This window comes from Xyrauchen texanus, chromosome 34 (assembly GCF_025860055.1).
Source record: "Xyrauchen texanus isolate HMW12.3.18 chromosome 34, RBS_HiC_50CHRs, whole genome shotgun sequence".
Classification (NCBI taxonomy): domain Eukaryota; kingdom Metazoa; phylum Chordata; class Actinopteri; order Cypriniformes; family Catostomidae; genus Xyrauchen; species Xyrauchen texanus.
The window spans coordinates 26,146,482-26,160,210 of NC_068309.1; the positions used below are offsets into that span (position 1 = coordinate 26,146,482).

A 13,729-nucleotide genomic window follows, 5' to 3' on the forward strand; every position below is an offset into this window, starting at 1 on the left:
GAGTGTATATAAGAGACTTCAGCTGCTCAAAGTGTATGTTTTTCCAAATTGCTCCTTGAAATTCCTGACAATGTAAACTTCAATAATTATATAAAAATACATATGTAATGCAACAAAATTTATTTAAACAAAAAGAACGAATGCAAACATGAATACATGTGTATATATATATATATATATATATACAGTATCTCACAAAAGTGAGTACACCCCTCACATTTATGTAAATATTTGATTATATCTTTTCATGACAAAACTGAAGAAATGACACTTTGCTACAATGTAAATTAGTGAGTGTACAGCATCTATAACAGTGTAAATTTGCTGTCCCCTCAAAATAACTCAACACACAGCGATTAACGTCTAAACCGCTGGCAACAAAAGTGAGTACACTCCAAAGTGAAAATGTCCAAATTGGGCCCAATTAGCCATTTTCCCTCCACGGTGTCATGTGACTCGTTAGTGTTACAAGGTCTCAGGTGTGAATGGGGAGCAGGTGTGTTAAATTTGGTGTCATCGCTCTCATAGTCCCTCATACTGGTCACTGGAAGTCAAGTCAAGTCAAGTCAAGTGGTTTTTATTGTCGTTTCAACCATATACAGTTAGTACAGTACACAGCAAAACAAGACAACGTTCCTCCAGGACCATGGTGCTACATAAAAACAACAAAGGACCAACATAGGACCACATGAGACTACACAACGAAATAAAATACCTATATAAAATACCTATAGATACCTATATAAAGTGCACGTGCAAACATGTGCAAAAAGTACAGGACAGTACAACAAATTACTGACAATGAACAGGACAATAGACAGTGCAGCGCCGACCAGTACTCAGTAGTGCAAAAAGATGACAGTTTCTAAAAATGTAAACATAACATACTATGAGATAATGTTCTATGCACATAGCAGTTATTGAGGTAGCAGACAGTTATAAAGTGACAGTTATTAAAGTGCAACTCAGGACACGTGTGTGTCAAACCAGTCTCTGAGTATTGAGAAGTCTGATGGCTTGGGGAAGAAGCTGTTACACAGTCTGGCCGTGAGGGCTCGAATGCTTCGGTACCTCTTGCCAGACGGGAGGAGGGTAAAGAGTTTGTGTGAGGGGTGTGTGGGGTCGTCCACAATGCTGGTTGCTTTGTGGATACAGTGTTTTTTGAAAATGTCTTTGATGGAGGGAAGAGAGACCCCAATGATCTTCTCAGCTGTCCTCACTATCCTCTGCAGGGCTTTGCGGTCCGAAACGGTGCAAGTCCCAAACCAGGCAGTGATGCAGCTGCTCAGGATGCTCTCAATAGTCCCTCTATAGAATGTAGTGAGGATGGGGGTTGGGAGATGTGCTTTCCTCAGCCTTCGAAGAAAGTAGAGACGCTGCTGGGCTTTCTTGGTGATAGAGCTGGTGTTGAGGGACCAGGTGAGGTTCTCCGCCAGGTGAACACCAAGAAATTTGGTGCTCTTGACGATCTCCACAGAGGAGCCGTCGATGTTCAGCGGAGTGTTTTCACCTTGTGCTCTCCTAAAGTCAACAACCATCTCTTTTGTTTTGTCGACATTCAGGGACAGGTTGTTGGCTCTACACCAGCTCGTCAGCCGCTGCACCTCCTCTCTGTATGCTGACTCGTTGTTCTTGCTGATGAGACCCACCACGGTCGTGTCATCGGCGAACTTGATGATGTGATTCGAGCTGTGCATTGCTGCACAGTCGTGAGTCAGCAGAGTGAACAGCAGTGGACTGAGCACACAGCCCTGGGGGCTCCAGTGCTCAGTGTGGTGGTGGTGGAGATGCTGTTCCCGATCCGGACTGACTGAGGTCTCCCAGTCAGGAAGTCCAGGATCCAGTTGCAGAGGGAGGTGTCCAGGCCCAGCAGGTTCAGCTTTCCAATCAGGTGCTGGGGAATGATTGTGTTGAATGCTGAGCTGAAATCTATGAACAGCATTCGAACGTATGAGTCCTTATTGTCTAGGTGGGTGAGGGCCAGATGGAGGGTTGTGGTGATGGCATCGTCCGTTGAACGGTTTGAACGATCACGCAAACTGCAGTGGGTCTAGTGAGGGGGCAGCTGGGTCTTAATCTGCCTCATGACGAGCCTCTCGAAGCACTTCATGATGATGGGTGTAAGTGCGACGGGACGGTAGTCGTTGAGGCAGGACACTGAAGACTTCTTTGGCATGGGGATGATGGTGGTGGCCTTGAAGCACGTTGGAACAACGGCGCTGCTCAGAGAGATGTTGAAGATGTCGGTAAGAACATCTGCTAGCTGGTCTGCACATCCTCTGAGCACTCTGCCAGGAATGTTGTCTGGTCCAGCAGCCTTCCGTGGGTTGACTCTACGTAGAGTTTTCCTCACATCTGCCGTGGTAAGACAGAGCACCTGGTCGTTGGGAGGAGGGGTGGACTTCCTCGCCATCACGTCGTTCTGCACTTCAAACCGAGCGTAGAAGTCGTTCAGCGCATCTGGAAGGGAGGCATCTTTGTCACAGGCAACTGATGTTGTCCTGTAGTTGGTGATGGCCTGGATGCCCTGCCACATGCGCCGCGTGTCACCGCTGTCCTGGAAGTGACTGTGGATTCTCTGGGCGTGTGCGCGCTTTGCCTCTCTGATTGCCCGTGACAGTTTGGCCCTAGCTGTTCTTAGGGCTGCCTTATCGCCTGCTCAACATGGCAAAGAACTCTCTGAGGATCTGAAAAAAAGAATTGTTGCTCTACATAAAGATGGCCTAGGCTATAAGAAGATTGCCAAGACCCTGACACTGAGCTGCAGCATGGTAGCAAAGACCATACAGGACAGGTTCCACTCAGAACAGGCCTCGCCATGGTCGACCAAAGAAGTTGAGTGCACGTGCTCAGTGTCATATCCAGAGGTTGTCTTTGTGAAATAGATGTATGAGTGCTGCCAGCATTGCTGCAGAGGTTGAAGGGGTGGGGGGGTCAGCCTGTCGGTGCTCAGACCATATGCTGCGCACTGCATCAAATTGGTCTGCATGGCTGTCATCCCAGAAGGAAGCCTCTTCTAAAGATGATGCACAAGAAAGCTCGCAAACAGTTTGCTGAAGACAAGCAGACTAAGGACATGGATTACTGGAACCATGTCCTGTGGTCTGATGAGACCAAGATAAACTTATTTGGTTCAGATGGTGTCAAGCGTGTGTGGCGGAAACCAGGTGAGGAGTACAAAGACAAGTGTGTCTTACCAACAGTCAAGCATGGTGGTGGGAGTGTCATGGTCTGGGGCTGCATGAGTGCTGCCAGCACTGGGTAGCTACAGTTCATTGAGGGAACCATGAATGCCAACATGAAATGTGAAATACTGAAGCGGAGCATGATCCCCTCCCATCGGAGACTGGGCCGCAGGGCAGTATTCCAGCATGATAACAACCCCAAACACATCTCCAAGACGACCACTGCCTTGCTAAAGAAGCTGAGGTTGAAGGTGATGGACTGGCCAAGCATGTCTCCAGACCTAAACCCTATTAAGCATCTGTGGGGCATCCTCAAACAGAAGATGGAGGAGCACAAGGTCTCTGACATCCACCAGCTCCGTGATGTCGTCATGGAGAAGTGGAAAAGGACTCCAGTGGCAACCTTTGAAGCTCTGGTGAACTCCATGCCCAAGAGGGTTAAAGCAGTGCTGGAAAATAATGGAGGCCACACAAAATATTGACACTTTGGGCCCAATCTGGACATTTTCAATTAGGGGTGTACTCACTTTGGTTGCCAGCAGTTTAGACATTAATGGCTGTGTGTTGAGTTATTTTGAGGGGACAGCAAATTTACACTGTTATACAAGCTGTACACTCACTACTTTACATTGTAGCAAAGTGTCATTTCTTCGGTTTTGTCATGAAAAGATATAATCAAATATTTACATAAATGTGAGAGGTGTACTCACTTTTGTGAGATACTGTATATATATACAATTAAATAACTTCATTTGGGACTAAACAAACACAACAGCTCAAAAATATGTAAAAAATATGAACAAATGTAAATGTATGTAGGCTAATAACTAGACGTTTCTTAATAAGGTCTAGGTTGTTTTGCAGATGCTTATGTTTTCATTTTGTCTGCCCTTTTTGCATCTTTTTATGTTGGCATTGTCGAAAATCATTTCCCAGATTATTCTTGAGAAAACGTGACAAGTCATTTGCTTGACAAACATCTGCCATCCATAGTGTGTTAAACACTGTAAACCTCAATGACTTAGCCTAAAAGTTATCTTTTCCATTAATTATTTTCTGGATATTTGTGAAAAGGGAGCATTTTTCAGCAAGGTGTAGAATTTAATGTGTGGAAAGTAGCTATTATATCCACAGTTTTCCCGACTAACCACTGGACAGTGCCATGATGATTCTAATTACCGCTGGACTGTTTTCTGTTTTCGGTCATAAGAAACTATGTTCCAGACAGAGAATAACAACCATTTTAAGTGTTAAAAATGAGCTAGTTCAGACTCAACTTGTGGAGTTACATGGAATATTAATACATCCATCCATCCATCCATCCATCTTCAACCGCTTATCCGAAGTCGGGTCGCGGGGGCAGCTGCTCCAGCAGGGGGCCCCAAACTTCCCTATCCCGAGCCACATTAACCAACTCTGACTGGGGGACCCCGAGGCGTTCCCAGGCCAGTGTGGAGATGTAATCTCTCCACCTAGTCCTGGGTCTTCCCCGAGGCCTCCTCCCAGCTGGACGTGCCTGAAACACCTCCCTAGGGAGGCGGCCAGGGGGCATCCTTACCAGATGCCCAAACCACCTCAACTGACTCCTTTCAACGCAAAGGAGCAGCGGCTCTACTCCGAGCTCCTCACGGATGACTGAGCTCCTCACCCTATCTCTAAGGGAGAAGCCCGCCACCCTTCTGAGGAAGCCCATTTCGGCCGCTTGTACTCGTGACCTAGTTCTTTCGGTCATGACCCAACCTTCATGACCATAGGTGAGGGTAGGAACAAAATTGACCGGTAGATCGAGAGCTTTGCCTTCGGCTCAGCTCTCTTTTCGTGACAACGGTGCGATAGAGTGAGTGCAATACCGCCCCCGCTGCCCCGATTCTCCGGCCAACCTCCCGCTCCATTGTCCCCTCACTCGTGAACAAGACCCCGAGGTACTTGAACTCCTTCACTTGGGGCAAAACCTCATTCCCTACCTGGAGTACGCACTCCATTTCATATTAATATATATATACTTTAATTAAAAAAAACTTGAAAATCCTGATGTTGAAAAAACTCAACAAGAATGATTTGTCAACTGACCAAATAATGTAATTAAAGGAATATACCAGGTTCAATTCAAGTTAAGCTCAATCGACAGCATTTGTTGCATAATATTGCTTACCACTAAAATGTATTTGGACTTATTAGCACAAATCTGGGTTACAGTGTGTCACTTACAATGGAAGTGAATGGGGCCCATTTTTAAGCGTTAAATACATGCTGTTTCAAAATAATAGCCACAAGACAAACAACATGTGTGTTAGCATGATGTAAGTGTGATAAAATCACGTACTAAACTTTTCTGTGTAAAATTATAACTTCGTTGCCATGACGATGTAATGTCAACAATCTAAATCCCTGAAATGACTTTAAAATTACAATTTAAACAAATTTACAGTTCAAATAGGCCCAATACCTGAGTTTTAACAGAATTTAAACAGAAAATGCTGAAAATTTTAAGCATCACATTTTAGTTTAAACTCTCAAAATATTGGCTCCAATAACTTTCATTGTGCCCCTTCACTTCCATCGTAAGTGCCACACTGTAACCTCGATTTATTTGTATTTTTATTTATTTATTTTAAATAAGTGGAGAGACGATCGAACATTTTTTGTGGTTATCAACATTTTGCCACAAATGCTGTTGATTGAGCTTCATTTAATTGAACCCGGAATATTCCTTTAATTCAGAACGTTTATGGTGTAATAATGCTATCGTATACCCTGTTATACTGGTTATGGAAACGCGCAAACCCGTCTCTGTTTGTGACAGTAGAAGACAGATTGACCGAGAAAATAAACTCGCGGCTTTTACCATATGAAGTGAGTATAACCATAGACATAATATAGATAATATATAATATAGTCTCTATATAAAATCTATGAGTATAATGGTCAACCAGCGTGGTACGTTCACAGATATTAGTGTTGAATTTAATAGAATTTTTATTGGGGATACAGACATTACAAAGAAAAAATGCACCAATAAATATATTAGAAATCAAATTTCGTGCTCGGTTCCACCTGCTGCAAAGTTTTTTTGGTGTTCAACCATGGGTGATTTAAATTGGAAAAAGGCAAATACTACTATTCATAAATACTGTATTAATAATAAAGTAAAAGAAGTTTCATTTAAAATTTTACATCAAATTTATCCTGTTAAAGATACGTTAAGAAGATTTAAAATAAACTTTTTTGCCAATCTAATAAGGAGACTATTTTTCATTTATTTTATGTACACAAAAAAAATTTTGGTCTGATTTGGAAGAATATATAATCACAAAATTGAATGTAAACATCAGAATCAATATTTTTGATGTCAAGTTATACTTTGATTTTTGTGGTTTGTCCAAAAAATTAATTTTTGTTATTCAACTGTTTATTATCCTCGGAAAATACCATATTCACAAATGTAAATGGTCTAATTCACAACCTTGTTTTAAGGCATTTCATCTGGACTTTAAATCATATTACAAAACAATAGAGAACATGCAAAACATGAAGGCTACAAGAACATTTCATCTCTTGAAGGAACTGCATAATTTTTAATTTTCCCCTTCTATAATTATATTAATTGATTTGTTATTGTCCTCTGGTCTGTACACTGTACATTTAATTTTTGTTGAACAGGTTACAGTATTTGTAATGTTCTCTGTACCTATTGTCCTGTGTATTGTTCCTTAATAAAAAAAAAATAAAAATAAACCAGCGTGGTACGACAGTAAGTCACCGTTTGCGGATACTATACAAATAAAAGAGGAGAGCCGTAAACGGACACCTACCTGTCGCAAAATTATCCGTGTAGAGAAACTCCACACTTGTTAGTTATTTCAAAAATTATTATTTAGTGTAGAAATTTTGAATATTAGCGGAAAGCCTGTCAATTAATTAAAAAAGCAGTTTATTCAGCACACTGAAGCATCTGCTTCATAGAAATCCATTAAAAAAAACGACCTCTTTTCTCCTCGCCAGTGTACCGCCCATATAATGTGAATGGGACTGCTGTGTTATTCATTTCTCTGTTAATATTGAAATTTCACCTTGATAGGAGAGCTCTGAACAGATGCCGTTGCCACGGTAACTAAAAGGATGATGCAAACAGAGGCTGGACGATGACGCACTTCATGACGTGAGGAATTAAGGTGGACCAACGCAAACCACAGACCCCTGAACACCCGAATCTCTTTATTTATCTCAAATATTTCATTATATATATATATATATATATATATATATATATATATATATATATATATATATATATATATATATATCCTGTGCAGTTGCATGAGTCATAAATTAGTTTTTTTTAAACACGCCTTCAGGATTCAGTAATACTGTTTTAATAAATTCAGTAGCTGCTCATGAGCTTAAAGTCTAATTAAGCTGTCACAGTAAATTTCGAATAATTCAGATGTTATATTTCTATTATTTCTTCGAAGACAAAACCAGTATCAAAATAGAAAAAGAGAGAGAGAGAGATGAGATATTTATTTTCCTCTCCACTAGCAGATGGTGATTCTCTGCTTCTCTGTGTGGAACAGATTGAAGACACACATTCTCCCCAAAAACACACGCCATGCTGTAGTTTGTGCACTATTTGACTGGAAAAAACCTATTACCCTCTATGTTGTGTATATAATGTTGTATGTATACTCTCCTTTTAAAATCTTTATAAGTTACCTGCATAATTGTTTGTGAAGGAGACACTTTACATCCGTCAGCTATATGTTCAGCCATCTTTAAACCACCAACATCTTGAGTTGCAAGCAAAAGAGTGATGGGGAATGAAGGAGGGGGGAGTAGCTGCAGGCATCACTAAATTACAAAATCCACACAGAGAGAGAGAGACAGAGAGAGAAAGAGAGAGAGAGAAAGAGAGATAGAAGTGATCTCACAAAACGGCATCACTCTGAGCTAGACGGAAAACAGTGAACAGAAGAGAGAGACAAAAGAATTAGACAAAACAAGAAAGATGTGACAGATTTAAATAGCCACACTTAGACAGCAGTGAAATTACACAGGGCTCAAATAAACAAGGGATAGAAAGAGAGACGACATTTTAATCCTCTTGGCATATGAGTGGATCCCTGATTGTGTGTATGTGTGTGCTGCAGAGTTTGTCGTTGGTGTTGGGACGCTTTGGACTGGAATGTATCTGAGCTAACCTCGGGTGGCTTTTGGGAAGACACAGCTCTCACTATGCTGGGCAAAGATTACATGCTCGCCATCATCATTGTCAACTATGACGGTAGGTACATGGATGCATCTGCACTTTTGCCTCCTCTTTGTTCTTCACTCTTTTCCTATGTTTAATGCTGCCATGTAGTTGAGGCGGTGAGTGTGAAGAGTTTCCCTTCATCCTAAGCTTGAAATCAATCATTGTTTGCTGTTCACATGCTCCACCGCTCACTTGCTCATTGACTTTAACTACATGTGCTGTCATACTAGACCCACCGACAGACTCACAGAGCCCAAGTTTTAAGGCAATTTTACAAACATTTAGTTAACTGGCACTGATTGTACCTAAATTAATGGGGAGCAACAGTTTTGGCATTGCTTCACAAGTCTTTATTTTCTCACTCAAACCCATCGAAAGCTTGAATGTACTGGTTTGCCTGATGAAATGGTTGACAATGTTTTCTCTTATGGATTTACACTTTGAATTGTTAATCAAGTGTCATTATAAACCCTGGGTTAAAGAAATATTCCAGGTTCGATACAATTTAAACTCAGTTGACGGCTTTGTGGAATAATGTTTATAATTACAAAGGATAAGTCCTTTAATTTAAGGTTACTGTCAGGGAACTTACAATGGAAACTGTACAGTTTTGCTGGGATTATGCAGCTGTTGGAGAATTAGTTCCATTAGTTAATGGAAACAGAACAGCATAATTTTCCAAATGGTACTACTAAACATCAGATAAACCAGTGCGCTACTCCCCAATGTAAGCTTTATGCGGTATAACTTAAACATTGATGTGTGATTCTCATGAAACCTGTCAAGAAAATGTCCTGGCCACAATTAATAATAATACAAATAAAAAAAAATAAATAAATAAAAAAAATATATATATATATTGCATAAAGAAAATGAAGCCTACATTTAGGATTTTTAAGATTTTTTTTACAATAGAAAATATAATATTGTGCAGTTCTTTTTTTTATTATTAAAATCAGCAACAATACATGGCAGTACCAAGGTAGTATAAACACTTACAATGTAAATACAATATCATTTTTTTTTCACAGTGCGATAATACATATCATAATGACTTTTTTAGTATTGCAAAACTGCTAAAAATAGTCTTCATTTGCTATATGCAAAATTTAATTTCACCCTGATATAGTTAGTAATACAATACATTTATAATGGTTGCATTTACACAAAGAGTTTCAACCATACTTGATGTTTATTTACTGTTCTTGCACACACCTTGTTGTAGTTTCTTACACATTAAAGGTTAAACATTCAGTATTCAACATGTTTTGATCAGATTGTCAAAAGTTACTGTTGCCACCCAATGTACATTAAGAAAGCTATACTTCCCTGTTGAGGGAGTGATAACTTGTTGATATCTTGATTTTTGTCTGCATAAGGTAATTATGAAGTGACAGACTGTTTTGCAAAAAACTTAAACTATCACATAACCTCTAGGTACAGGTGTTCTTCAAATTCGGATGACAACAGCTCTAGGAAAACACAAACTGTCCTCATCGTGTCTTGAACATGTCATCACTCTTAAAAAAACTTAAAAACACTGAGAGGAATGTGTGTGTGTGTGTGTGTGTGTGTGTGTGAGAGAGAGAGAGAGAGAGAGAGAGAAAGAGAAAAAGAAAGAGTGTGTATTTGTCTCTGGAATAGCCTCTTTAAAATCAAAGGCATTGACACCAAGGTATTCACAAGGGTTTTAGACACAGTGCTGAATGGTGCTGACTGTATGCTAATGGAAGGACTGACTTCTGTAGATGAACAGGAATCGATTGCATTTGAGTTACATTTTCTTAATTTAATCAATACTGATGTGCGTTCTGCCTGAAATACTGCCTGCCTCCCTGCAAGAATGTCTTAAGTAAAATGGTGTGTCTTGCCTCTTGATTTATTGAGCCTCCAGATGGATGTTTTGATCCACCGCAAGTCTTAATCTTGCCGATCTGACCTCACACGGACATAACACCATTTGGGATTATCTGACCACTGACATAACACCGTTGGGATTATTTTTCTCCTGATGCACATACAATAATTTTATTCTGATGTTTTCTTTCTTATGTCCAAAAGTTAAAACCCAAACATATTCTAATTAAGTTTTTTCTCAGCTTGCACATTGTTCCCTTGTATTCATTATTATTATTATTATTATTATTATTATTCCATTTTACCAATAGTACCAATCTTCTTAATACACATTTCTTAATGGATGATTCATCAGTTCATGTTATTTTAAAGAAACAAATGTTTGTCTTTGTAATTTTTTATGAAATGAAAATAACTTGCTCTGCATCTGAAACAACTTTCATTTTTGTCACCTAGGCTGCATGTGTAGATATGGGAAAATTATGTAAACCAATAGCCACAAAGCTATTTAAGCAATGTTTTAGACGACTGTTGTTTGTATTGTAGCCTTTCTCATTTTTTTTGCTGATAAGTAATGCAGTAATTTAATTATAGTTTACATTAATGGAGTAAAGGCTACAGCAAGGGCTACCATTATAATATATTATGATGTTCTTATGGTTAAAGTTGACCACCAACCTCCAGACCCCTGTCAAAAAGGCTCCTCAAAAGTGGCTGTCATTGATGTTTCAGTTGACTGCAAACTAATTTTCAGGTTTGGCCCTATTCAAGATGGATACAATTCTCATTTAATATTGAGAATTCGAATGTCTGCAAAGGTCATTTCTTGTTGACTTTATCTTTTATATTCTTTACCTCATACTTCTCAGCCTTTTGAAGTTTGAGACTGTGAGGATTAGAAAGTGAGATAATATTGACTTTGATCAGTGCAATAATGGTGTCTCTATTACAGTTGTTTCAGTGGACTCATCAGTGATCAGTTCTGATTGGCCACATGAGAGCTTTTTGGTTAGATGCCCAATTCAGACATATCATTGCTGGTGTTTGAATGGCACAGTTTACAATTGTTTCTGGGTGACCAACTGTGTCATTACAATTCCTCTCCTTCTTCCTCTGTTATGTGCTTGTGGTCCCTCAGAATGATTGGGTGTTGGAAGTTGTTAACCTGCCTGTGTAGATTTCCAGAACAATTTAATAATTATACATTCAAGTGGATAAGTGTATAATTTCGGTGCCACTAGGAGTTCCAAATAAAATTTGAAAAATAACTATATATGTAAATTTTGTCAGGACACACTCTGATGTTGGCTTAAAAGTTTGGCCTGACAGTTTAAAATAGTTTGAAAAGCTTAAAGTTTGAATACTTTACAGGTCCAACAGTCAGACAATAACTATGTAAGGCTACGTATGCATTGACCACCAAGCACATCTCTAGTGCAAAACCCTTTTTCGATCAAAAGCAGGTGTGTAGGGACTCACATCAACTGTCTGTTGCTGAGACTGAATGTACCTTAGCCCTTTACATTGCTGAACATGGATCAATCAATTTACTTCTTAGAAGATTTATGTAAAGCCTGTTTTAAAGCTGCTGCCGTCAAACTACACACTTTGTCTGTGAACTTGTTTTGTGCCCATTTTATATGCTTTTTATTTTATACACATACATAGGTAGGCCAGTCAGTTTTCTTACTTATCGATTTTAAATTTAGACTTTTGAGGGTGGTTGTAGGAGTTTGGCAACACTGGTTGCTACAGTATGTCAGGCTAGTCTGGATGCTCAAACAAAAAGAGCATTTATTTATTTAGATTATGTAACTGACCTTGAGTAAAACAAATTACATTTTACAGCATGTAATCTGTAATCTGTGGTGGAATACAAAAGTAACCCTCTCAACACTGTGTATAATTTAAAGTCTCTGCATATTAACTAGGATTTAAAAAAATCACACATCACTGTTAAACTTTGAAAGGCAGACTCGCAAATAGGGAATCTAATCAATATGGACAATATGTAGTAATCCATATACAACTTAGATATCCGCAGACAATGAAGGTTTCCGACACCGAATACACAAATTACACATTTACAATCACACACAGTCTCTATAGCAACAATCAGGCAGCGCAGATTTCTCAAGAGATCATCAATAATTCACAAACATCCATTTCTCAACCCCCCACTCATGCCAACTGTAGTTATTGCTTCTTATGACATTGCCTTGGAGATAGAAGTGGGTGCATGATGGGAATTTTAGCACCACCTACGTGCATGAAGCTGTGGTACCACAATTACAGGAAGTGAGATAGTATCTCACTGTAACTCTATCACTCCCCAGGGGTCAAGGTTTGGATGGTTAGTATGGTCCAGTTAGCCCCTGCTGCTAGATGCCTTAAATACACCATCTGTTTAAAAAAAAAAAAAAACCTTTCTCCATTAACATGCAGTAGCCTTGTATATAGATTTTTATTTTCAGCATTATATTGCTAATATTTAATTATGGTATAATATATGTTTTACTAGTGCCCAATATCGGAGGACTCTTAAGAGCATGAAATGGGTTTATATTATTCCCTTTTCTCACAGTAATGGTTCATTACCTTTTCTTTAAACCAGGGACTTGTCACATTTGACAAGTACATCCGAAGTATATTATTTGCTGCATTGTGCATCGTAATGTGTGTATATTATTCAGCAGTATTATTTAAAGCAGTGCTCAATGTAAACTCAAGAGCTTGAGTGTTGTCAAGTTTTTTTTTTTCCTGGAGGAAGAACTAGGCACAAATTTAAGCCCATTAGTGACAGAATGAATGATGTTTAATATATTCCCTTTCTTCGTGTAATATTCTTCAGTATTTTTCACATTTAAATGCCTCAAAGCCTAAGAAACAAGTAGTAACCAATCGTGCATTTGTGTTTCAATGTGCAAATACATATTACAGTTATAAAAAACTGCCTTTGGCAGTCAGCCCTGCTGAAAAGAGTAGCTTAGACCAGCATACATTTAACCAGGTGGGTTTCTTTGTGTGCTTTATTTTCAGCCAGCTGACAGCACAGCTAGCCAGCCCAAAACACAAAAAATGTCATAGCAACACAGTTGCTTATTATGGCCTGTCTGGAGCAGAGGAAAGGGTATGCTCGAGAAAAATAGAGGTGTTAGATGTGGACATGATTGATGATCCTTGGGGATGGCGCGAGACACACAAATACTTACTTAGACACTTCGTACTTAGTACACCAGTACTGCTTTGGACATAACTTAAAGATATAGAGGGTAGATATTCCAAGCGATTCTTTTTAGGGCTTATAATGAATCTTAAGAATCTGGCCGTTCCATAAAATATACGTTCATAGCAAGTAACTTGGTTTCAGACACAATTTAGACAGTTAGTTCATAGATTTTTTTCTCTGCAAATGAAAATAGTTCCAAAATAAGCC

The 13,729-nt window shown here is 39.2% G+C and overlaps 1 protein-coding gene across 1 annotated transcript in view; it reads left to right on the forward strand.

Annotated features, from left to right (window-relative positions):
* The first annotated feature begins 8,096 nt into the window (after nt 1-8,096).
* LOC127628088 (amyloid-beta A4 precursor protein-binding family B member 3-like) overlaps nt 8,097-13,729 on the forward strand; it is a 26,730-nt gene continuing 21,097 nt past the window's right edge. The window contains exon 1 of the mRNA XM_052104771.1: nt 8,097-8,466. Within this exon, the coding sequence (XP_051960731.1) occupies nt 8,418-8,466 (49 nt within the window). The 5' untranslated portion in view covers nt 8,097-8,417. The remainder of the gene's footprint in view (nt 8,467-13,729) is intronic.